Here is a 26,579-nt window from a genome sequence, read left to right on the forward strand (position 1 = left end):
CTTCAGGGGCAGTAGCAGCTCCTGACTGTAAATTCAGGTAGGGCAGATTTTGGGTCTTAGCACTAGTTTATGATAAGCAGTTTTTGCAAGCTTTTTGCTGAACACACGCAGAACACTTTTGGCAGACGTTGCATTATTCAGCCTGAGGGTGGCGCTCTAATGATGATTGACAGGCTTTAAGTTCACACTACACACACGTAGAATGCCATCTTAGAATTGCCTTAATGTAGTATTTATTGCCTCCGAATGATGTTTTAGAATATTACAAAGGTGTGGAGGAATTACAGTGAGGAAAAGAAAATCATGCTATTCACATGAGCATGTTTTCCAGGAGCTCATTGCTTCTACCTTCAATTAAACTGCTAACAGTGATTGTAGATTAAACGGCCTAAATTGTTACATTGATAGCTAACTGCATTCTCTAAATTGTAATGTTGACATGCATTCTCTGCAAAGCTGCTTTGAAACGATATGTATCGTGAAAAGCGCTATACAAATAAATGTGAATTGAATTGAATGTCTATTCTCGTAACAAACATAAAACAAACATAACAGAACTATATAAAAGCTATTCACATGAGCATGTTTAAACTAAAGGATTTATACTTTAATTAATTTGATACGCTAGTCCACATAAGAACAGACATGCCAACTAGTTACTGACCTGATGCAGACTAATATACACATAGCTGAAGCGGATTAATATCGTCTTGGTCTGGAGCGAGATTCACACAAGCTAACGTGAAAATTAGCGCGCTGCAGTTCCATTTTTCACCACAGATTTACATTGGAAAACATCGGAAATGTGCCGTAAGGCTATGCATCAGTTTTCATTTATACTTCTGCGTCATTGTCCGCGTCGACGTGCAATTACAAATACAGGGAGAGGTTCTAGAAGACCAGTCACAGCGCTTGTGGTCTGCGTGGAATTGACGCATTGTTACATTTTTGGAAAGGCGCACGTCATGCTACGCCGTAGGCTACGCGTCCTACACACAGCCTACGACGTAGCTACGGTATAGTTCGACGCAAAAGTATAAATCAGCTTTTAGTATCATGATACACGCCTGCCGAAGCCATACGTTAAATTTTAAAATATCCTGCTCACTTTATGGCTTAAAATAGTCTAGAAAATCCGAAAAATATTTGTTGCAGAATGCTGAACACATTTACAATTTATTATTGATTCAGCTTATATAGACCTCCTATGTTTGGATGAATATTTTGGAGGGGCACTGCCCCACCTGCTCATACAGATGAACCGTGACTGTTCAGGGGACAGTTTTGTACTATGCTCATTCATGGTTTATGTCATTTTTCTAAATGATGTGTTTGAGGGACTAGACATGAGAAAAAAAGATAGATTATTGTTAAAAACTTTGGTGGCCACTAAGATTTTTATTTCTTTGTATGTACATTCAAGCAAGGATGAATTAAATTGTTCAAAAGTGACAGTAAAGACATTTGTAATGTTACAAAAGATTTCTATTTCAAATAAATGCAATGCTGCTCCTTTAAACTTTCTATTTATCATAGAATCCTGAAAAAAATGTCATAGTTTCCACAATTTTAAACAGCTTTTAACACTGATAAGAATAAGAAATCTGAAGGATCATGTGACACTGAAGACTGGAGTAATGATGCTGAAAATTCAGCTTTGTACCAGAGGAATAAATTATGGTTTTAAAATATACTAAAATAGAAAACAGCTAATTAAATTGTAATAATATTTCTCAATATTGCTGTATTTTGATCAAATAGATGCAGCCTTTGTTGAGACTTCTTTAAAAAAATAAATAAATAAATAAATAAAAATATTTGACCAACCCCAAATAGTAGTGTACATGAATGCATAATTAAATTTAATTCAGAAAATATAATGAAAATGATTTGCTTTTTCTTCCCCATCACATCTCCAGAAGCCCTTCTGTTCTATTTCCAAGCTCTCTTTTCTATTCTTTGCCTCTCTCAAACTGTCCACTGTCAAACACTGACCGCCCACACCTGTCAGAAAGATGTGTTTGTAGATGCTCATGAATGCTGCTCATCTGAATGTGTGGACTGTTAGGCCTGTCGAACTAGTGTGATGATGCTTTGTTTTGTGAGAGGCAGGAGCTTGGGTAAAGCATTACTGTGGTACCCTTTGGTCCTCATGTCATCGGTCTTGCTTCTAGGGCTCAGATGTAATTTGGGTGTGAGGTGAATGAGGCGGTGGCAGGGAGGTTGGATGACCCCTCTTGGCCTTGGCCTTGTGCGCATCAGGGGTGAAAGGTCAGGCGTGCGGGAGGCAGCTGTGGTTAAAGGGACGCAATCAGATCAGGGGACCGAAACGGACATGCTGTTGATGGCCCCAGTGACCCCACAAGCTGAAATGAACACACACACACAGATGTAGTGAAGATGAGGGGGTTGCACCCCACAACCTGCATGTCAGCAGGGGTTAAACTGGACCAGAACGCTAAACTAAATTGTGTGCATATATATATATATATATATATATATATATATATATATATATTATATATATATTAGTGCTGTCAGAATTAGTGCGTTAACGCAGGCAATTAATTTTTTTCAGTTTAATGCGTTAAAGTTTTTTAGCGTAATTAACACAGCATCCATTCTTTCCGTTGTAATTTGTCTTATTCACGCAAATGATTTTAAACCATTCAAGCTCCACAAGACGAACGCGCTGTCTGTGAATGTCGAATGTCGTATAGGTAAATATGATATTTATTGTAATGCGTTTATGTGATTTATACTGTAATGTTGATTGTCAATTATTTAATGTTTCAAAATTTCAGTTTCATAGAGACATTAGTACCAGTATTAGTATCAGTGATACTGATACTAATACGATAAAAAATAAAAATATATATATATATATATATATATATATATATAACTGCATGTCTGTCTAATTCATCCAACACTTTAAAACACATTATTTTTTTATGATTTTTAAAGAAGTCTCATGCTCACCAAGCTTGCAATTATTTGTTCAAATACATGAAAAAATAGTAATATTTTATTAATAGTTTATTCCTATGGTGACAAAGCTGAATTTTGCTAATATGCTGATTTGGTGCTCAAGAAACATTTAGTATTATCAATGTAGAGAATTGTTTTGCTGCTTAATAGTTTTGTGGAAACGGTGATACTTTTGTTCAGGATTTTTTCAAAAGAACAGCATTTATTTGAAACCAAAATCTTTTGTAACATTGTTTTTCTGTCACTTTTGATAAATTCAATACATCCTTGATGAATAAAAGTATAATAAAAATAAAACAGACTATTGAGTTGCCTAAATAATGATCAGTATTTAATTATATATGAGAACTGGTGTTGTCTGTGTAAATAATATTACAAATAAATAATTCTAGAAATTCTATAATTCTTTGGTTTGCAGTGTGTGTGTGTGTGTGTGTGTGTGTTCACTACTCACCGCTCTTAACGTGTGTGCACTAACTGTTAAATGGGTTTCCATACTTGGCCTTCACCTCACTTTCACTTCACTTCACTAGAAATTCTATATGGCATATGAATGTTGTACAGTTGGTGATATGACCTGAAACCTGAAGGCTTTTGTATGGAACGAATGGCTCCAGATTGCATGAAATCTATTTTAAATATGTTTATTAAAAGGGCAACACATCTCCTAGACTTTATAGCTTTTCCTTGCAGTTGATGCTTGTGCTTATGCTTCTCTCCTCATTTTTCTCTCTCTGAGGGCAGAGCGAATCTGAAGTGGTTTCGAAGAACGGCTTGGTTACATAAGCAGTGGTGATGAGATTAGACATGTTAGCCCAGAGTCTTGTTAAAATATTGAGAAATGTGCGTGCGTGTTTGCATCCGTCGTACTATGGAAAAGCACAGCTGATTGTCTCAAATTTGAAGAGGGACACTGAAATGAAAGATAGACATGATGAGTGTGAAGAGATTGATGAGGACTCTTCCATTAGGTCGAATTCAGGTGACGAATCAGACACCGACATCGCATGCAGACAGGAAATGAATTATTAGCACCCTTTGAGAGTTGCACTCCATCAGAATCTCCCAAAACTCTGCCATCAGTGAGGGCAGTCAGGGAGAAGGAAAAGGACGAAAACACTCTTTTAAACGCTGTGGCTGAGGAGGGGAGGGGTGCTGTAATAAAATGTAGGAATTTGCAGAACATCAAAGAGTTTTTATTCAGTAGTGAAAGAGAGCGAGACGCAGGAAGATAGAGTGGAGGTACAATTGTGCTGCAGTGAAGCACTTTCTCAGAGGAGTTATTTCGGGGATTTGAATGGAAGTTTATGAATTTTCTTTGTTCATCTGCTTGTGTTATGCTGCAGACATCAACATTTTATTTATTTTTTATTTTTTTATGGATGTGTTATGTTTTTTTCATGGCCCATATTAAATAATGTGGAGAGATGAGTTTTTTAAAGAAAAAGTCAGTGCACAAATGGGATGAAAAATTTACAAAATTTGCATTATGTATTATAATATCTAAATTTTTCGTCTTTTGTACAATTTAATTCTATTGTTATTCACACTTAAAAATGTTATCAATTTTTTATACATTTTTTTTTGTAAAATGTAAGATTGTGTATGTAAAATTTCAATTTTTATAAAATGAATAGACCATATTGATGTAAAACCCACTTGCGTCTTCTTTTAATTCATTATAATTTTCTTTAGTCTTGTTTTTGTTTGTTCCCTTTTTAACCCATGAATAAACAAAAAACAAAAAGTCTTAAGTAAAATGCTTTTTAGGTGACATCAACCGATCCAGTTTTGACAATCCAATCCATATCCGATGGATAAAATCCCATCCTATTTTTTTCTCCTGGTGGAATATCCTGTTTTATTGTGAAATACATCAGTTTATGAAAAACTAAATGGGTTATGAATGGTGTTTGGCTACTTGTAGCTTATTATCATTTCAACCATGTTAGCAGATTCTGATAATGAAAATTAGCAGATTCTGATAATGAAAAGGGCCATGTAATAATCATAAATGTTGTAATAACTGGCCTAAATAGACAGCGTTTTCTTCCAAAATGCTGTTTCCTAGATCAGGTTCCCAAAAGCGCTCCATCTAAAAACAAAATCTCTCTCTCTCTCTCTGTTCCATGTCATGTAATCTCAAACACATAGATGCTCATGCTCTCACACTTTGATCTGTCTCCTCTCACAGGTCACATGACCCTCCGCTGTCTTATTCCCTCTCACAAAATGCAGGAACAGCCAAGTATGACAAAATGGATTCCTGACTATATCTCATGCACATAGACACACACACACACTCATGCTCACATGCAAACTAAACATGCGTGGAGAACATTCGAAGAACAGCCTTGGCCTATACACTGTGATTTTTATTTTTTTTTTACATTATACTGTTGTCCTCTTGTATGTTTTAGCCTAAAGTGAATCACACATGTATATATAGATGTGTATATACACCTACACATGCTTTTCTATTTGTGCAGCAGAACTTCATAGCTTCTGATATATGGAAGATGCTGTAGCTTTTAGCAGAGACCCTAAACAAGAAACGATAAGCTTCCTAGCTAAGCTAAAACACTGTCACGGTTTCTGTATTCTGTTTTTTTGCAGCATAGCTTTTTAGTTCATAGAAAGAGCTGGACTAATAATAACATGAGCATGAGTGTGTTTGAGGATGCAGAAACATTAGTTGACATTATTCGAATCATCAGCGTCACATGAAGCATATTCAGATATGCAAATGATTATGTATATCTCTCTCTCCTTGCCTTTTCTCTCTCTCTCTCTCTCTCTCTTTCTCTTTCTTTTCTTGACTGTCCACAGAAATGTTCCCCTCCACCGGAGAGACACAGACCACTGAGCTTTGACAGCAGCAACTTTCTGACACCATATCCACACACACGCATACAATTTTCCAGAATTTACACTTTCTCTGCTTTTAATGTACACCATTTAAAATAATTTGCGCAATTTAAAGGTTAATAAACAGGGCTCAACAATAAAGATTTTTTTCTGTAGTTTAGATTTGTACTTGACCTTCCAATATGGGCCTAGCCCAAAGAATTTATTAGTTAATTAAGAATTTTGGGGTATTTTTAGAAAAATATTGCTATTTGTGTCAGAGGCATTAATTTATTTAAGAATAGGGAAAACCAATGTGCTCTATAGAACCACAGAAAAATTTAGCTTTTAATCATTTTTGCCATGTTAGTGGATTCTGTTAATTAAAAGGGCAGTTTAATAATCATAAATCTATTAATAACCGTCCTAAATTAACTGAATTTATTTATTTAATTAAAAAAAAATTACAAAAAGTTTTCTTCACCCAAATTAACTGCAATTTTATTTATGATTAATTGTAATGACATTATTATTATTATTATTATAAATAACATAAATAAATAATAATTTATTTAATAATTTCTCATCAAGTCTTTGGCCCTCTCTTTATGCACACCCGACTAAATCTTCTTTTTTACAGTAGTAAGTTTAATCATGTAATAATTCATAGTAAGATAATTCTCACCAATTTGCCTTTCGAAAATATTAATTTCACAGAGATTTTTAAATACAAAGCATATGGGGAATGTTGGCTTTATCTTGTTGTACAGTTATAATTATTTTTGTTTATGTCCAGGCTGTTAGGATATCAGGATGTTATGGTGCACATGCATCTTTTGTTAGAAATTAAATCAGAAGCGGATTAAATGCAGCAGACTTCTGTCACCATCTAGTGACTGAGATCTGAAACTACATACAATTTAAAAAGGACAGTAGTAATGGCTCAAAGCCAGCACAATTATTCTTTCCTCTCTTTCTTTCTGTTATAGAGACATGTGAGCTTTAGAAATACTTGTGATTGATGTTCAAAGGTCTTTTGTTCTCTATGTTTGTGCTAGTACTACCTAAAGCAATTTTCTGCTGTTGAAGTTCAGATGTGACCCCTAGAGGGAGACAGAACTTCATTCATGTCCCTTTTAAAGAGCTTTGGACACACAAGAAAGAGTTGCTTCTCCCTAGTCAGCCATCACATTTACCCTCTTGATATCAAGAATGTGTCATCATTTACCATCTCTTTCTCTGCTCTTCTTCTGCTAGGCCCTGACTAGGAAAGGCCTGGGTGAGATCACCACAGAGATCCGGGAGCACGCTGATTTTTACTATGCTGAAGACTACCACCAGCAATATCTGCACAAGGTGCCTAAAGGATACTGTGGGTTAAAGGGCACTGGTGTCACCTGTTCTTTGGGAGAAAAGAAAGATGAACTCTGACTAAGGACACACGGACATACTTGTCTTCTGATTTAAAAATGAACATAATTATTGTCATAATTTACTCACCCTCATGTCATTCCGAACTGTATGACTTTCTTTCTGAGAGAGTCTAATTTATATTTATAGCAGGGTTATCATTATCTAAACTAAAACCATAACAAAACAGTTCATCACTTGAAATAAAATAATCTTGAACTGAATTTTAATAAAATATTAAAAACCTTTTTATTTCAGCTAGTTGCCAAACAACATTTCTCATTTTGTTGAGATTTATTTTTAGTTAACTTGAAGTACTCAATTATTTTTAAAATACAAAAATAAGCTAAAACTGAAATTTAACCTTAAAAATCCAGTTTTTAATGTTGTTTATGTCTATGTGCTGATTTTTAATATGCTTTAAGACAAACCATATGCAAATTCATAAGTCAATTGCTGAACCAAAGACAGACCGCACCTGTTTCTTACCATCTAAAACATGTAACCCCACTGACTTTCTATGATGCTCAAAGCGTTTCAAAGGATACTGATTGTTAGAAGGCAGCTGTCTGACTCTGAGATGACGAACGGGAACATAGTTTGTGTAACATTAGCAACACAATATTAGCTGTTTGATAATGTAGTCAAGCCAAAGGCTAATCATATTAATTACCATTATGTGTCCGACATTATAGAGTGTGATACATAAAACGCATTACCATCATGATACATTGACTTGTAGACGAGCCCGTTTAATTGGTTCCTTCTCTTCTTCTGAATCAGTTTCTGGTTCAAACATAAAGGAATGGATGAATTAAACCAATGTTTCCATTTGCCATTGTGTAGTGTTTACTGAAGTTGACCGAGTGGATCAGGTAGTCTGGTGTAATAGAGTGGGGGCAGGGACCAATTTGCATATTCATGGGTCCAGGTTTACTAAATGAAGCAAGGTGTAGAGTACATTCAAGCTATTTTAAGGCATGAAGACCATTTTGATTATTAAAGATGAGTTTTATTAGAATATAGAATATTAGACTATAATAGCATATTAATGATACTAAAATAACACTGCTGTAAAGTGATGGTCACTTATTTTCATGCATTTACAATAAAGTGGGACTATAGATTTAAAGCTTTAAAAAGAAGGATACAGTTTCTCACCCAAAATCTCACTATTGTGTGGTGTGACTTCAGAAGAATTTTGTGCACTAATCATATGGACTCTTTCACTGTGCTTTTGTGTCCTTTTTGTAAAGCTTGAAAGCTTCCTTTTTGTGTCATGACTGAAATTCAAACCTTTTTCATTTTCAGCTGAATTACCTTTAACATTGGGGAGTGCTGTTTTGCAAGAGTATTATGTGATCCATTTATAAAATGGCACATATATGTGTAGTATGTATGTAAAAAATGGATTTTCCTGACAAAATGTTGATGGTTTTAGCCAGCAACCTTCTTCCAGTGATATTTCCTGAAGCTAAATCTGTCACACTGTCTGTTTTAGAGCATCTGCTCTTTGGCTGCCTTGTGCTCTGGCCAATCGCTGATCTCTATGGACATTATAGTTCTGCAGCATTCTAATACATCACCCCCTGATTTAAAATACTAATTACAAATTCTGCCTCATGTTAACATGCATTACAACGCTTGCTTTGTGAAATCTGGAGTTTTCATGACCATTCAGGAAGGCGTACATAAGACTTTTTACCTAACAATTTAGCTTGTAGCTTATCCCAATGTACATTATTCAGGAAAAATTCAACAAAATTTTTTTTCTTTATCAAGTTGCACATGTAATGTCTGTGTACCACTAGGAGGCAGCACATGTAAATGTTAAAAGCATACCTCTGAATAAATCTACCAATAGGTTAAGGCAAGTGTGAAATTTCTGTGCCACTGGCATCACCAAACAGAACTGTGGAAATGACTAGAAAAGGAAGATTTGACATTGCTTTCCAAAGGCTTGTAAAGGTCATTTAGGCCTTAGTTTGAATACATGAGTAGTTTGAGGAGAGACTTGAAAGCTTGAAAATATGTGGTCGCTAGGGCGTTGGTAGGCAGCTGGTTTCTAGATAGTTGGTACGTTTTTTTTTTTTTTTTGGTTTTTTTTTGGGGTGGTTGTGGGGGCATTTTAGGTGATGTAGCCTGAAACCTTTAGGAGGAGTTAGATAAGGTCTTGTGTTTAAAGACAAAAACAAGTTTTGTACTATAACAAAAAATTTAAAAAAGAAAAAAAATATATTTTTTGTGTTCAACAAAACAGAAAGTCATACAGGTTTGGCACAAGTTGATGGTGAATAAATGATGACAGAATTCTCATTTTGATGTGGGCTATACGTACTTGCTTTAAGTGGGTTATTGTAAATATGCTGGTTTCACACCTCAGCTGTATTACATGCTACACATGAGTCAGCTTCTCATTTTAGAAAATGAAAAAGAGCTTGACAATAATCTAAATCTGCTGACTGGCCTGACTAGAGCCGCCGGATAATTATATGTTGATCTATCCGACTTAAGCAGCGGTAACTGCACTTGTTTACCTTCACGTTAAAGGGTTAGTTCACCCAAAAATGAAAATTCTGTCATTAATTACTCACCCTCATGTCATTCCACACCCGTAAGACTCTCGTTCATATTCGGAATACAAATGAAGATCTTTTTAGATGAAATCTGAGAGCTTTCTGTCCCTCCGTTGACAACTACGCAACTGACATATTGATGCTTCAAAAAGTTTATAAGGAGATCGTTAAACTAATCCATATGAATCAAGTGGTTTAGTCCAAATATTCTGAGGAGACTCGAACGCTTTATATGATGAACAGATTTCATTTAGGTTTTTATTCACATATAAACATTGATCAGCGAACATAAAAACTGCTTCATGCTTGAGAACAAACCTCTTGCGGAAGCTCAATTGTTCTGCGTAACACACGAGAATGAACCTCATTGGTTCTCACATGTCAAGCAAACATGCTTGAGCTTCCATTTACCACAACTGATGTGTGAGTTGATGAATGTTTATATGTGAATAAAAGCCTAAATTCAAACTGTTCATCATATAAAGCGATCAAGTCTCTTCAGAAAATTTGGACGAAACCGCTCAATTCAAATGGATTAGTTTTGCGATCTCTTTATGAACTTTTTGAAGTGTCAAAGTGGTAGTTGCGTAGGGACAGAAATCTCTCATATTTCATTGAAAAGATCTTCTTTTGTGTTCTGAAGATGAATGAAAGGCTTGCAGGTTTGAAGTGACATGAGGGTGAGTCATTAATGACAGAATTTTCATTTTTGGGCGAACTGACCCTTTAAGTTGAATTTGAAGTACTAATGGACTGGGCCAGACTTTGAGTAAAGTTTGAGTGTTATCTCTAACATGGACTCATGGCAAGTTCTTCGGTTCTAAAGCAAAGACTGTGTGCTTTAAAACTGGTTTGAGGGGTTGTAGAACCGTCAGAATGGAGGATTCTGGAAGTCTCATGTGGTGTGTTGTTGTCTGCTCCTCAGCTGATGATGTCACTGTTATCTGTCATCTCTGGCTGTGTCTCTGGGATGAGACGCGTACATGATTCACACAGCACCTGTATGAGCAGACAGATTTCTGGGAAATGATACATTCATCTTCACACTCCCACATGTGTGCTATATGCACCTACCTGTGTTTTCACCGCCAGACATGCATAGGGGTTACATAAACACATTTCTGCTATGTATGTTATACACAAACATTGGCGAAGGTCAGATTACCAAGATTTCTTTCATTTTTTCCCCCTAATTTTTACTCTTAAGTCACACTTAACAGTGTCTGAATTATGATAGACTTGTATATATCGCTATATAGTATTTTTATACTATATTGTCAGTTTTTGTGGTTTTTATACTATACTTTTTGTATATTTTATATTATACATATCATATATGTATTTTAACTTGTCTGTCTTTTTCTTAAAAAAAGCTAAATTTGAAGTAATGGTGAGGTACTTCTAATGGAAGTGAATGGGGCCAATCCATAAATGTTAAAATATGTTTCAAAAGTATATTCACAAGAAGTAATTTGGGCGTTAACATGATTTGAGTGTGACAAAATCGCTTACTTGCCATTTCTGTAAAGTTGTATCCAATTTTACAGCATCATTGGCATGATAACGGAAACCCTGATAATCATAAAAAAATAGAAATGTGAACAACTTTAGAGCTCAAATAATGCACAAGTTCAACAGAAGAATTCATGTGAAAATTCACTTCACATTTCTCCAAAATGCTCCAAAAATTGGCCCTATTCACTTTAATTTTTTAAGAAATCCAGTTTCTTTTTTGTGGTTATCAACATCATGCCAGAAATGTTGTCAATGAGCTTAACGTGTATTGAAATACTATGTCCAGTACAGCCGCAAATATACCAACATACACACACAGGTGTGGTGGCATGTTCATTGAACCAGACACACACACGCATGTACGCACACACCCTGACACACTGACAAATCTAGAAAAAGCTTTTTTGTTGACCGCAGTCTGATTTCCTCTGCTCTATTTTCTCTTTTCTTTTCTTTTTTCTCTTTGTGTCTATCTCTTCCTGACACCTGTGTGTAGGTGTGGACCGTGCTGCAGGTGCTCTCTCTCTCTCTCTTTTGCTTTCTCTGTCTGTCTCTCTCTCTCTCTCTCTCTGTGTCTTCCTCCCCTTTCCCCCCTTTATGAGGTTATTTTGGTATGATGGAGATATTTTTTGCATTTATGCACATGTTTCTCTCTGGCTTGTATGTGCCACATCGCTATAAAAATCAGCTTGACTCTGGGTATGTCCCCTTGTGGTTACTGCTGCCTGCCTATCAGATTGATCAGCGGCTGTTTCTTCAAACTGAAAAAGTGTGTTGTTGGAAAAAATGGCCTCACTTGCATATCATTGAAATGAACTATATGTGGGACAGCAGTTTAGCTCTCTTTATCTCTTTATGTGGCTGATAGTGTGCAGACAGGGTCCGAAATTAAGAAAATCAAGAAAAAATTGGCATTACATTATGTGTTGTGATGTGTGATGTTTTGTGTAATGTTATGTTTGGTTATACACTGTGATATATGTTGTTCTGTTTTCGTGATGTTATATGTTTATATGTTATATGTTAATATTTTATATTGTGATGTGTTATGTTGTGTGTTTTGGTGTTGTATGTTGTTATTCTGTTGTGTTTGGTTATATGCTGTGATGTGTTATGTTATACAGTATGTTATATGTTTTTTATGTTATCTGTTATGTTATATGCTGTGTTGTATTATTTTGTGTTATGATAGGTTATATGTTGTTATGCTAGTTTATGTGTTGCTATTTGATGTGTTTTGTTTATGTTGTTATGTTATGCTGTGTTGTGTTATTGTGTTATGTTATATGTTCTATGTTTTTGTAATGTTATTTACTTTGTTGTGTTATAATGCGCTATGTTTTGGTATATTGTGTTGTGTTGTGATTTGTTGTGTTATGTTACATATTGTGATGTGTTATATTATGTTACATGTTTTGTGATGTTATGTGATGTTATGTTGTTAAATGTTATGTTATATATTATGTGATATGTTATGTTGTTATATGTTGTGTTATGTGATGTTATATGCTATATGTTGTGTTATGTTATGTGATATGTTATATGTTATGTTATATATATATAACATATATGTTATATATGTTATATATGTTATGTTATATTATATTATATGTTATGTTATATATGTTATGTTGCTGTTTTATGTTATGCTATGTTATATGTTATGTTATATGTTATGTTATGTTGCTATATGTTATGTTATGTGTTATGTTATGTGTCATGTTATGTGTCATGTTATGTTATGTTGTTATGTTATGTTATATGTTATGTTATGTTGCTATATGTTATGTTATATGTTATGTTATATTATGTTTTATGTTATGTTATGTGTTGTTATGTGTCATGTTATGTGTTATGTTGTTATGTTATGTTATATGTTATGTTATGTTGCTATATGTTATGTTATATGTTATGTTATGTTTTATGTTATGTGTTATGTTGTTATGTTATGTGTCATGTTATGTTATGTTGCTATGTTATGTTATGTTGTTATGTTATGTTATATGTTATGTTATATGTTATGTTATGTTGCTATATGTTATGTTATATGTTATGTTATGTTATGTTTTATGTTATGTGTTATGTTATGTGTCATGTTATGTTGTTATGTTATGTTATATGTTATGTTATGTTGCTATATGTTATGTTATGTTGCTATATGTTATGTTATATGTTATGTTATGTGTTATGTTATGTGTTATGTGTTATGTTATGTGTCATGTTATGTGTTATGTTGTTATGTTATGTGTCATGTTATGTTGTTATATGTTATGTTATGTTATGTTATGTTGCTATGTTATGTTATGTTGTTATGTTGCTATATGTTATGTTATATGTTATGTTATGTGTTATGTTATGTTGCTATATGTTATGTTATATGTTATGTTATATGTTATGTTATGTTTTATGTTATGTTATGTGTCATGTTATGTGTTATGTTGTTATGTTATGTTATGTTATGTTGCTATATGTTATGTGTTGTGTTATGTTATGTGTTATGTTATGTGTTGTGTTATGTGTTGTGTTGTGTTGTGTGTTGTGTGTTATGTTGTGTGTTGTGTTATGTTATGTGTTATGTTATGTGTTATGTTGTTATGTTATGTGTCATGTTATGATGTTATGTTGTTATGTTATGTTGCTATGTTATGTTATGTTGTTATGTTATGTTATATGTTATGTTATATGTTATGTTATATGTTATGTTATGTTATGTTGCTATATGTTATGTTATATGTTATGTTATATGTTATGTTATGTTATGTTATGTTATGTTATGTTTTATGTTATGTTATGTGTCATGTTATGTGTTATGTTGTTATGTTATGTTATGTTATGTTGCTATATGTTATGTTATATTTTATGTTATATGTTATGTTATGTTGCTATATGTTATGTGTTGTGTTATGTTATGTGTTATGTTATGTGTTGTGTTATGTGTTGTGTTGTGTGTTGTGTTGTGTGTTATGTTGTGTGTTGTGTTATGTTGTGTGTTGTGTTTTGTGTTATGTTGTGTGTTATGTTATGTTGTGTGTTATGTGTTGTGTTGTGTGTTGTGTTATGTTGTGTGTTATGTTGTGTTATGTTGTGTGTTATGTTGTGTGATATGTTGTGTGTTATGTTGTGTGATATGTTGTGTGATATGTTGTGTGATATGTTGTGTGATATGTTGTGTGATATGTTGTGTGATATGTTGTGTTATAACATATAACATAATATATAACATATATGTTATGTGATATGTTATATATGTTATATGTGATAGTAAAGTAGGCCGTTGTGTGAGGCATATCCATGTCAGAAAGTGGCCTAAATAGTCAGTTCACCCTATAATTATTATTAATTTTTAAATTATGTTGATGTTTTATAAGACGTCCACTGTTTCAAAAAGCTCAGCGACTGTTACACACCTTCTAAAACCAACTAAAAGTCTTTTTTTAAGAACTCCAGAACTTAATGTGGTGACATATTCCTAAAATGAACATCTTTGTTTTTGTTGTCACGTTTTACATGATGCTAGGCCTAAATGATTCTGAGAGTGAGTTTCATAATGTGTTATATATAAATATAATTTATATATTTATATATTTAAATATATATAAATGTAAATATTTTATAGAAATATAAGATATTTTTCTTAAATATATACATGAATGTATGTTTATTTATATATACATAATAATTATACACAGAACAAACACACATATATTACGTAAAGACAGACTCTTATTTTGTACACGATAATCACGATTATCGTTGAACAGCCCTAGTACACACACACACACACACACACACACATACATACATATAAGGACTAATGATATATCCTAAAAATATATTGGCAGGTGAGGCCAAAAGTTAATTTTGGACCTTGCTTACAAAAGATCAGCTACTCTTTCTCTTCTCTATGTCTGTATTATTCCTCCCTCTGTCTCTCTTTCTGTCTCTGATCATATTGGTGACTTTGTGCAACAGTATGAAGGCAGTGAGTGTGACAGAGCCAAACTGTCCAGGTGCAAGTGTCTGACTCCTCCCTCTCACTTACACACACACTTCGGCACAGGATGAAGACACTCGGCAGTTATTTCTGTGTTTCCTGTCTTGGGTCTCTCTCACACACACACAGGTGCAGTGGAGAGTCACTCAGTGATGAGGCCACCAGCCAGTCACATGCACATGTGTTGCGACCGGACACGATGACAGACTTTGATATTCCCCTCCCACCCCCAGAGAGTGTGTGTGTGTGTGTGTGTGTGTGTGTGTGTGTGTGTGTGTGTGTGTGTGTGTGTGTGTGTGTGTGTGTGTGTGTGTGTGAGAGAGAGACAGAGATAGAGAAGGGTGGGTGGTGCTGTTACTACAGGGGCAGAGGTCAGAAATCCCTATAAGGGGAGATGTGTAGAACAGAAGAAAAAAATAAAGGCGGAGAGAATGTGAGAGAGGGAGAGACACCGGTGCTCCACACCGCCCACATCCCGCAGATGTGCTGCCCGGAGAACAGTGAAGCTTACTGGGCAGCACAGAGACAGCAGTGTGCCCTCAACACACACACATACGCGCTCTCGCGACCAGGCGTGATTGCTCCATTAGGAGGTTTCTCAGCTGTGGCCGTTTCTCACACACTCACATACAGCTGCGAACACACAATTATAGCCTACTTTGACCCTCACGCACAGACGCTCGCTCGCTTACGCACAGACGCACCTTTGAGTCTATAGTTCACATCCCCATCAGACCCCTGAGTATTTTGAGAGAGGCCACAGGCACGTATAAAGCTTTTTGTAGCTCATTTAGGTCAACCAAACACTCTGTCCACTGCTATCACCCATCAACTGATGAGTAAACAGGAAGAAGAAATGTGAGTGTGATAGATATCAGTGTGTTCTGGTTCACTTAATCTCATTAGGACATCAGCAAACTCTTCAGTTCTCAGATAAAACTCAGTTCTGGACTTTTCACCTGACTTCTGAAAGGAACGGAGTATTCAGTTAGAGAGCCTTCATCTGTTTAGTTGCAATAATGCTCTATGCAGAAGAGAAATTTAACTGCTTAGACCAGTGATTCTCAACCACAGGGCCTCAAGAAAAAATCAAGATATTTACTTTTTAATTCACCTCCTCAGCAATTAATTGTTATTAAAAAAATTAATAACAATCTAAATCATGTATCTTGTCATGTAAATAAATAAACTCCATAGGCATTGTTATAAATTTTATGAATAATATAAATTTTTCTAGTTATGGCGAGTTCTAAATTATTTTATCATGTAGAAATTGTGAGTAAGAATTGTTCCTTAAAGGGTTAGTTCACCCAAAAATGAAAATTCTGTCATTTATTTCTCACCCTCATGTCGTTCCACACCCGTAAGACCTTCGTTCATATTCGGAACACAAATTAAGATATTTTTGATAAAATCCGATGACTCAGTGAGGCCTCCATTGCCAGCAAGTTAAATTACACTTTCAAATGGCCAGAAAGCTATTAAAGATGTATTTAAAACAGTTCATGTGACTACAGTGGTTCAACCTTAAAGTTATGAAGCGACGAGAATACTTTTTGTGCAGCAAAAAAACAAAATAATGACTATATTCAACAATATCTAGTGATGGGCAAACACCGCTTCATGAAACTTAGAAGCTTTACGAACCTTTTGTTTCAAATCAGTGGTTCGGAGCGTGTATCAAACTGCCAAAGTCATGTGATTTCAGTAAATGAGGCTTTGTTACATCATAAGTGTTTCGAAATTTTAATGGTTCACGTGACTTTGGCTGTGCTCTGAACCACTGATTCGAACAAAAGATTTGTGAAGCTTCATGAAACAGTGTTTTGTAATCGCCCATCCCTAGATATTGTGGAATAAAGTCGTTATTTAGTGTTTTTGGCGCACAAAAACTATTCTCATCACTTCATAACATTAAGGTTGAACCACTTTCTGTGCATTGAACATTTTAATTGTTTTGCTGGCAATGCAGGCCTCACTGAGCCATCGGATTTTATCAAAAATATCTTAATTTATGTTCTAAAGATGAATGAAGGCCTTATTTGTGTTGAACAACATGAGGGTGAGTTATAACAGAAGGGTGATTAATAACAGAATTTTCATTTTTGGGTGAACTAACCCTTTAAGTCTTATCCAGAAAATCATGAACCACTGGAAAAGTATTGGGGCCTTTTGAATATTTTTGTGGACAATGGGGGGCCTTGGAGTCAAAAAGGTTGAGAACCACTGAAAGTTTTATTGCTCGAAAGTGAAAACAAAAATGAATTCAACATGTTTATTCAGTGATAGTGTAATATCCTTTGCCATATACCCCCTCCACTGTTCTGGTGACTGATTCATGTAGCCTACGTGTTCAAACTGTCAGATCTTTCCAGAGAAAGATGTTCAATCAGAAGGTAAAACAGTCATTCAGTTTCACTTGAGTATGAACTTTGTCTTCGATGTGTCTTCTAAAATGAAAATGAAAATATCTCTTTAATAGAAGTTCTTGTATTTTTTTCATGAGTGGCTCCCTTTCAATTCATGAGTGTAAATAGGCCGAGAATAAGCCGAATGTCACATGAACAAACAGGAAAACAGTTCTCACTGCATCTGCTTGTCATAGAAAGTGTTAACAGTGGTACGAACTGACTAATTTAGCTAGTTCCTTTTATTGTTGGTGTTTTATTCAATTGAAATATATAAATGTTAGTGAGAAGAAGAAAAAAAATAGATATCAATCTGCATATGCGATGGACATTGGTTATGCTCGTTTTTGCTCGCTCCTTTGAAGGCATCTTGAGAAAAACATCTCTATATTTAAAGCGCATACAAAAGACTTGAACCATGCAGATGCAATGTGACTTTTTTTCTTTTTCTTTTTTTTTTTCAGAATACTAAGATTGTTGCGCATAACCCCCAGTTGAATTCAATTGGCCACACCTGACAGGAAGTTGAAATGGACAGGAAGAGGAAGTTGATTTATCAAACTTCAAGACTTATTAAAAACTTTTAAGCAAGCCAGTATTCAAGGTTTGTCTTGTCAGATTTTCTTAGAAAAATTACAAATTACAGTTATATGATGTTCAATTCATTATAATTCCACTTTCTTGCATTAAAATAAAAGGCGTTCTTGTTCTGAATAGCACTACCTTGAAAGAAACAGTTGTTGTTCAATAAATCTTTATTAACCTTATTTTGATCTTAGTAAATTGGCAAGTCTGATTTGAGTTTCTGAGTTGTTGATCTCTTCTAAATCTCCAGAAATGACACAAATGTGACATTACTGATGTCTTCTTCTCAGGAGAAAAAACAAGAAATGTAAGTAATCTCTATTTGCTCTCCCTAATCTCATTGTTACTAGAAAAAACGCTTGCGATATTAAATAGGCCTCATTTGTGATTTGTCTTTCCTGTGGGTGGGGCTTATATGAGACTGCAAATCTTCAGGTGTGTGACGATCTGTAGGTGTTGTTTTGTGTTGTGCTCGAGCTGAAAAGAAGATTGTTTTTCAGCAGATCTCAAACTTGGGCATCCTGTTGTTGTGCGATCTGCTGTAGCCCAGCAAAAGGTATCAAGAAGTTAATATCAGTACAAAGAAGAGATGTTGTTTTTACTGCGGTTAAACAGGGCTCTTTCACTGCACACACACTCACTGCAGCAGGCCGCAGAGCGCAGTATGCAATACTGCGTGGGCGAACCTCACTGTAGCTTTTAACTGCGTGGGACAGACAAATGCATCTGTATCTGTACGTGTACATGTATAGGTGTGTGTGTGTGTGTGTGTGTGTGTGCGTGAGTGTGTGTTTCTGTGCGAAGGACAGGTTGAGGACGGGTGCAGAAAGTGTATTTCTCCAAAACAGCATCTTACTTTGCCCCACAGTGACTCATTTCCAGTTGCTTTTGCTCTGCACCTTGCCGCCTTTATGCACACACACATACACACGTACACATTTACATAGCTAATGAGCATGTACAGACTTCTGTTGTTTTACATAAAATTACTTTAGATTAACCCATCCCTAAATGCTAATCTTTATCTTTGAATAACTGTTTTTCCAAAAATCAGTCGCCAAATGATTTAGTTATATTTCATTAAACACACAATCATGTAAGGTAACATTTTGATCACTAGTTCCCACACACACTTCTAATAATAGCCATTTCATTTCTGACACAACGTCATTGATAACGCTTTACCATAAGGTTCAGTTTATATTATGCCTTTATGTATCATAAACTAACAATGGATAGATTTTTTACAGTACTTATTCTAGGCTAATGTTAGTTTACAAAGAGACTGTTGTTTATTGTTAATTTATGTAATATGTAAAATAATAATACATGTTAATTTATACAACTTGAAATGTTAAAAAAGTGTATAAAGAAACATTAACTTATAGAAGCTCATTGTAAAGTGTCTCCCATTCATTTTGTATGTGTACTCAATATAAAAAACACAAGCAATTACACATGGGAAAGAATCACAAGAATCCAGGTCTAGTTTCATCTACTGTAATACACTTGATTAGTCACTGATGAACTAGCCAATATGGAATATGTGGAGTTTTTCTGCTATTATTTGCTACAGTCTTAAAAAATGATTAGTGGTTTAACTTAAAAAAGTAAGTCACCAGGTTTTTGAGTTCATTGAAATTAAAAATTTGAGTTAATACAATGAAGACTGGTTTAATATATAGAAACTCAAAATATTATGTTATCTGAACCACATTAATTATCTAAGTTGATTTGACAAAAGAAAAAAAAACATAACAAATTATGAAAATAATTTTTACAGTGTAGGAATTTATTTATTTATAACATATTTAACAGTAAAAAAAAAAGTTAAATATCTACCAGCACTACGCTCTTAAAACGTCTGAAAGCATCGTCAAATTAGCCAAAATATGTAATAAACGAACAATTGATGTGGATGTGTTGAACTTTGTGAATGACTAGTATGTGAAAATGTGTGAGGGACCGTTCTTATTGTGTCATCCGATGCTTGCAGGGAAAACCCAGCCATGACCTTTTCCACACAACCGTTGCAACTTCTCTTATGAAAGGGGTCATCTAGGGTTTGAATGAAGGATATAAATATCTCAGAACTGAAAATTGTAATGCTAATTATATATTACATAAAATAATGTCCAGATGATATCATCTTCCGGCTCTCATTCAATAGTGTCAGTGCAGTAAAAACAATAATACTGCTGAATATTAAGTGTTCACAACTAAGCATTTGGAGGGAGGAGGAGTTGAAGCTGGCTATATGGTCTGTCTGATTCTTGTGGTTTTTGCTCATATATAACATATAACGTGATATATAATGGCCCGGTTTCACAGACAGGGCTGAGCTTAAGCCAGGATTAGGCTTTAGTTCAATTAGGATATTTAAGTAACTTTAATAAACATACACTGGTGTGCATCTTGAGACAAAACAATGGCACTGACCTATTTTAAGATATGTCAGTACAAGTTACTTTCAGTTACAACAGTTCAAACATGCATTTTAGTCTAGGACTAGCTTAAGCCTTGTATGTGAAACCGGGGGTATGATAAATAATTATTCTCCTAAAATCTTTTCTTTCTTTGTCTTACTGTCTGTCTTTCTCTCCCTCTTTCTTTCTAGGAGCTCACCTGTGGAAGCTCAGCTGTGTTTATTTTTTAGGCAGAGATCTCACTGATGAATGTTACCAACATGGTTACTTTTACAGAATGATCGCCTCTCTTTTTGACTGATAAGACACAAGGAGGATAGGTTCATTGGGAGGAAACCACATTCGACATCTCTCCCATGCAGCTGCTCCCAGACACCCACTCTTCCTGCAGGAGTGCATGTCTGTGTTCAACAGAGAGTAAGTCTACATTTTAAAATTTAGACTTTAAAAAAGTCTAAAATGTTGTCCCTTAAAGCCCATTTCACTAAAAAAAACAAATATTAAAAAAAAGTGTTCATGCCATCAGAACAATTTTCTTACAGTATTATAGAAATTTAAAGGTGCACTCAGTAATTATTTCCTTATTAAAATTTTACAAAGAATATTAATATTATTAAGAAATTTCAGTCCCACTTTATATTAGGTGGCCTTAACTACTATGTACTTATGTCAAAAAATATGTACAATGTACTTATTGGCTTCATATTAAATTGCAAAACACTTTTGCTGCTATTGAGGTGGATACGGGTAAGGTTAGGGAAAGCTTTGCTGGTAATTACAGAAATTAATTACAGATGAAATTACATGCAGGTGTTTTTAAAATATAAGTACAATGTAAAAACATGTATGTACACAAGAAGTGCATTGTATCAAATTATTAATTTAAATGTAAGTACATAGTAGTTAAGGCCACTTAATATAAAGTGGGACCGAAATTTCTTTTAAAAATATGTGGTACATAATGTACATTTACATGAGATTAAGACATTTAGTACACTCTAAAAAATGTTGGGTTAAAAACAACCCAAGTTCGGTTGAAAATGGACAAATCAGTGATTCGGAGTGTGTATAAAACTGCCAAAGTCACGTGATTTCAGTAAATGAGGCTTCTTTGCATCATAAGGGTTTTGAAATTTCAATGGTTCACCACTGGGGGGCGTGACTTTGGCAGTTTGATAGGCGCTCTGAACCACTGATTCGAAACAAAAGATTCGTAAAGCTTCGAAGCTTCATGAAGCAGTGTTTTGAAATTAACCATCACTAGATATTGTTGAATAAAGTCGTTATTTTGTTTTTTTTGGCGCACAAAAAGTATTCTCGTCGCTTCATAACATCAAGGTTGAACCACTGTAGTCACATGAACTGTTTTAAATATGTCTTTAGCAGCTTTCTGGGCATTGAAACTGTTAATTATCTTGCTGGCAATGCAGGCCTCACTGAGCCATCGGATTTTATCAAAAATATCTTAATTTGTGTTCCAAAGATGAACGAAGGTCGACATGAGGGTGAGTAATTAATGACAGAATTTTCAACCCTTTAAAATGAACCCAAAATATGTTGTAAATTAACATTTATTAATATGTTTAATAAATGAATAATAATTAAACAATAAACATTTATTAAATTGCTTATTAATAAATGTTAACCTTTTTATTATTATTGGTTGCCTCTATAATTATGTGTCTGATTATTAATTTCCAACCTATTTTGAGTTAATTTTAAGCCAGCCATATAGTAATTTTTGGTAACACTTTATTTTAGGGTCTTTTAACTAGTTGCTTATTAGCATGCATATTACTAGAATATTGGCTATTTATTAGTACTTATTAAGCACATATTAATGCCTTATTCTGCATGACCTTACTCTACATTCTTAATCCTACCCAATACCTAAACTTATCAACTACCTTACTAACTATTAATAAGCAGTAAATTAGGAGTTTATTGAGGGAAAAGTCGTAGTTAATAGTTTATATGTGTTCCCTATACTAAAGTGTTACCTAACACTTAAACAATTGTTGGGTTAAATAAAACTTCCCAGCATGTTGGGCAAAAATTTAACCCAACAGCTGGGTTAAAACAACCCAGTTGCTGGGTTTTTTCCATTTTCAACCCAGCGTTTTTTAGAGTGTAGTTTAAAAGCTGTTTTATTTTACATTGATCTTGTCATCTCATGTAGGCCACAATGTTGAGATCACATGACCAATGACTTCTAGTTTATTCTTGTTAACTTGCTTGTTACTGCATGTACACTTCTGCTCAACCGATAAATGAATCATAGCATATGGCAATGGCACTGTTGAAGGAATTACATATACATCCATACCACTGGGTGTCACTATATACGTATAAAGATGTGGCAGAAACAGTAAGAGTAGTATGCGTATGGTACTTCAAAAGCGCACCGGTCGACATAGCAGTCATAAAACTCTGATTTTGAGTTCACCTTTAAGCATTATCTCATACATTGTAAATGTGATTTATAAACAATTCTTTAAAAGTAGAAACGACATCACGAGACCAGATAATTATGAATGAAGCCTCTTAATACATTCATTTGTATAATCAAACCCTGAAGTTGACTAACATCGAAAAAGCAACATTAAAACCACAAATAGCAGTATACCAGTAGGCCACACGATTCTCCTGGACTGGCTCCCCAGGTCTGCAGGTGCACAGCGAGATGGAAAGACAGACAGATCAGAGGCTGAGAATCTATTTTTTTTACCCCTGACCTTGAAAAACATCCGGTGACAAAATACTGGTCTGACATCTTGTGGATGGAAAACTTAGAGGTGAGTGTGTGACCGCACTCAATGTGAGGTTTTGAGAAGGCATCATGCTGTTTACACACACACTCACAGGGTGTCTCTGTTGTGGTGGGCCGCACTAAAGTTTCCATTCCGACGAAGCATCATTTCCTGGACAACGACTCTTCCGACCACGTGATCCATCGCGTCCGATTGACTATGAGTTGATTTTCTGAACACCTGTAACCTTTGCTTGAAAAGTCTTGAGGAGATATGATACCAGCAGACATCAGCAAAGTTTTTTGCTTGCAGTTCAGTTTCGAACATCGAACCCTTCCTATATGCGTATGTGCTTGTGTACGGTATGTGCTGGTGTGTGTTTGTACATGCTTATGTCTGCTTAACTCCTACGTGATGACTGAGTATGTATGAGCGGTACAGCGTCAATAGTGTGGTAAGCCACAGACAGAAATAGCTGATGTACTTTTTTGGTGTACTCTGGCCTGGGTCTCACCTGTGGGAGAGAGAACAGGAGGCAGAGGGGCTTTAAAAGATGATGGAGGGTGACACTTACCAAGTACCTTCATATAAGGGTTGTTATAGTTAGCTAAAACCATAAAAAACAGTTTTATTACTTGAAATAAAATGTTTTAATTTTTTTTTTTTTTTTTTTAAACGTATTTTATTTTAGCTAGTTCCCAAGGCAAAATTTCTCATTTTCATTTTGTTTAACTTTACACACTAAAAATAAAATAAAAAATTAATAAAACTATATAAAACTAATAAAAATGACAAAAACGCAAAATGACAAAAACTTCAACTAAAAAATAAAATGAAAACTGGATTAATTATATTAAAGTATTAGTTCACTTTAAAATGAAAATTAGCCCAAGATTTACTCACCCTCAAGCCATCCTAGGTGTATATGACTTTCTGATGAACACAATCGGAGTTATATTAATAAATATCCTGATGCATACAAGCTTTATAATGGAGTTTGAAGCTCAAGAAAGTGCTTCCATCCATCATAAACGTACTCTGGGGGGTTACTAAAGGCCTTCTGAAGCGAAGCGATGCGTTTGTGTAAGAAAAATATCCATATTTAACAAGTTATAAAGTAAAATATCTAGCTTCCGCCAGACCGCCTTCCATATACAACTTTTTTTGTATATGACTTAGCATAAGCATTTTGAACTGCAAGAAGTGTTACACTTTCTTCATAAGTTGAATATGGAAGGCGGTCTGGTGGATTATTTTTTTTACACAAATGCATTGCTTCACTTCAGAAGGCCTTTATTAACTCTCCGGAGCCGTGTTGAATACGTTTTGTTTTAGATGGATGCACTTTCTTCAGCTCATACTCGTTGGTCCCATTCACTGCCATTATAAAGCTTGGATTCTCTGATTGTGTTCATCAGAAAGAAGAAAGTCATATACACCTTGGATAGCTTGAGGATGAGTAAAGCTTGGGCTAATTTTCATTTTAAAGTGAACTAATCTTTTATTTATATTAAAATAACATTGTTATACAGTACTTTATCATAAAAAAATAACCCCATCATATTTAGAGTTTAGTTAAAGAAATTAGTCCTATTATGGAGAAAGTTGCCAAATAAAGCTAGATACTAACATGCCTTTTTTTAGCACAACACTAAAAGATATAGACCTTGACATGTAACCAAATGGGATATCTGTGGGTAAAGTGAAAAATTTGACATTTATTTGTTTAAATGTGTAGTTTATACGTTAAAATCTGGCATTTACAAGTGACAAAGGGCAACGCACATGGGAAAGTTCCCCAGTTAGACTGCTAAGAACTCATTTATTCATTTAATATCCTCTCTAACAATGTAAATATTGTAAATTTGAACATCATCATACATGTCTATAGTCTGTCAGGTAAAAGATGAGCTCACTGATCTAATCCAACTGGTCTGCCAGAATAGTATGAGATTTAACACCCAAGAGAAATTAACATTAGGGTCACAACCAACGCATAACCTGATTTTGTTGAGTTTAACATATTCCTGGGTCAACATTTTTGTTGATCCTGGAACAATATTCAAATCAACCAATTGGATTTGAGGGACAAGTTTACAGATTATGTCAAGTTTAGGCTAAAAATCAGGAATTGGTGCTTCTACATCAGTGCTATTCATCTATCATTTCCCTCTGATTTTTGGGATAACCTATGGGTAGGGTTAGGTTTAGGGGTAGGAATAGGGTTAAGACTAAGGCCCAATCCCAATTCTATTTTATACCCCTTCCCCTTACCCCTACGCCTACCCCTTCCCCTTGCCCCTTGAAACAGAGTGAAAATATTCCCCTAAGAAATGGGACACCACTACTAGACCGTTACACGTCATCATAAGTCGTCGCTAGCTCCTACGTCATAGATGCGCCGACGTTTATCGCACACTTCTAAGATGCCATCGATAGCTTTATATCATGTAACGTACACGTATTTATGGACATAACCACAACAAAACAATACATTAATCAGGCATGCAGCAAAAAGACAAGTTAGCTGCCACCGGATTTGAATTTATGTTGTCAAATCAACGCGGGTTTCAATAAAATATAAAAAAATATGTTGTGGAACTATCATAAAGTAAAAAACATTAGCGAACTTTTTTCATAGCGATTTTAACAAATTTTTCGGAGAACATAACCGTATACATGAACACAAGATTAAAGGCAACATAAAACAAGTGATTATTTATTACTAAAATACTGTTTACCGTAAAAAAATACTTACATTTATGGGTCTCTCTGCTCGCTCGGTCGGCCATGTTGGAAATTTATCACACCCCTTCGTCTGAAGTGTGGTCCCGAAAAATCTTCGTTTGAAGGGCTACCTGGCCCTTCCCCCTACCCCTTCCCCTCCAACCAAATGAGAATTGGGACACCCCTACCCCTTCATGTGAACGCGCGAAACAAAGGGGAAGGGGTAAGGGGTAGAATTGGGATTGGGCCTAAATTTTCAGACTGGAATGTTGTTCCAGGATCAACAAAATATGTTGACTCAGGAACGCATCTAACTCAGCAATATCAGGACGTGCCACAACCAACATAGA

General features: G+C 34.9%; 1 protein-coding gene across 5 annotated transcripts in view; it reads left to right on the forward strand.

Annotated features, from left to right (window-relative positions):
• Window positions 1-26,579, forward strand: part of si:ch1073-358c10.1 (mitochondrial peptide methionine sulfoxide reductase) — a 59,980-nt gene that overhangs the window by 24,686 nt on the left and 8,715 nt on the right. For 2 of the 5 annotated variants that reach the window (XM_048191910.1, XM_048191911.1), the window contains exon 6: window positions 7,096-7,570. In XM_048191910.1, the coding sequence (XP_048047867.1) occupies window positions 7,096-7,269 (174 nt within the window). In that variant the 3' untranslated portion in view covers window positions 7,270-7,570. Of the gene's footprint in view, window positions 1-7,095; window positions 7,571-18,205; window positions 18,346-18,576; window positions 18,634-20,943; window positions 21,170-22,182; window positions 22,225-26,579 lie in introns of those variants that run through there. The other 3 variants (XR_007185040.1, XR_007185038.1, XR_007185039.1) reach the window with 3 other exon arrangements.

This window comes from Megalobrama amblycephala, linkage group LG5, assembly GCF_018812025.1.
Source record: "Megalobrama amblycephala isolate DHTTF-2021 linkage group LG5, ASM1881202v1, whole genome shotgun sequence".
Taxonomy (NCBI): domain Eukaryota; kingdom Metazoa; phylum Chordata; class Actinopteri; order Cypriniformes; family Xenocyprididae; genus Megalobrama; species Megalobrama amblycephala.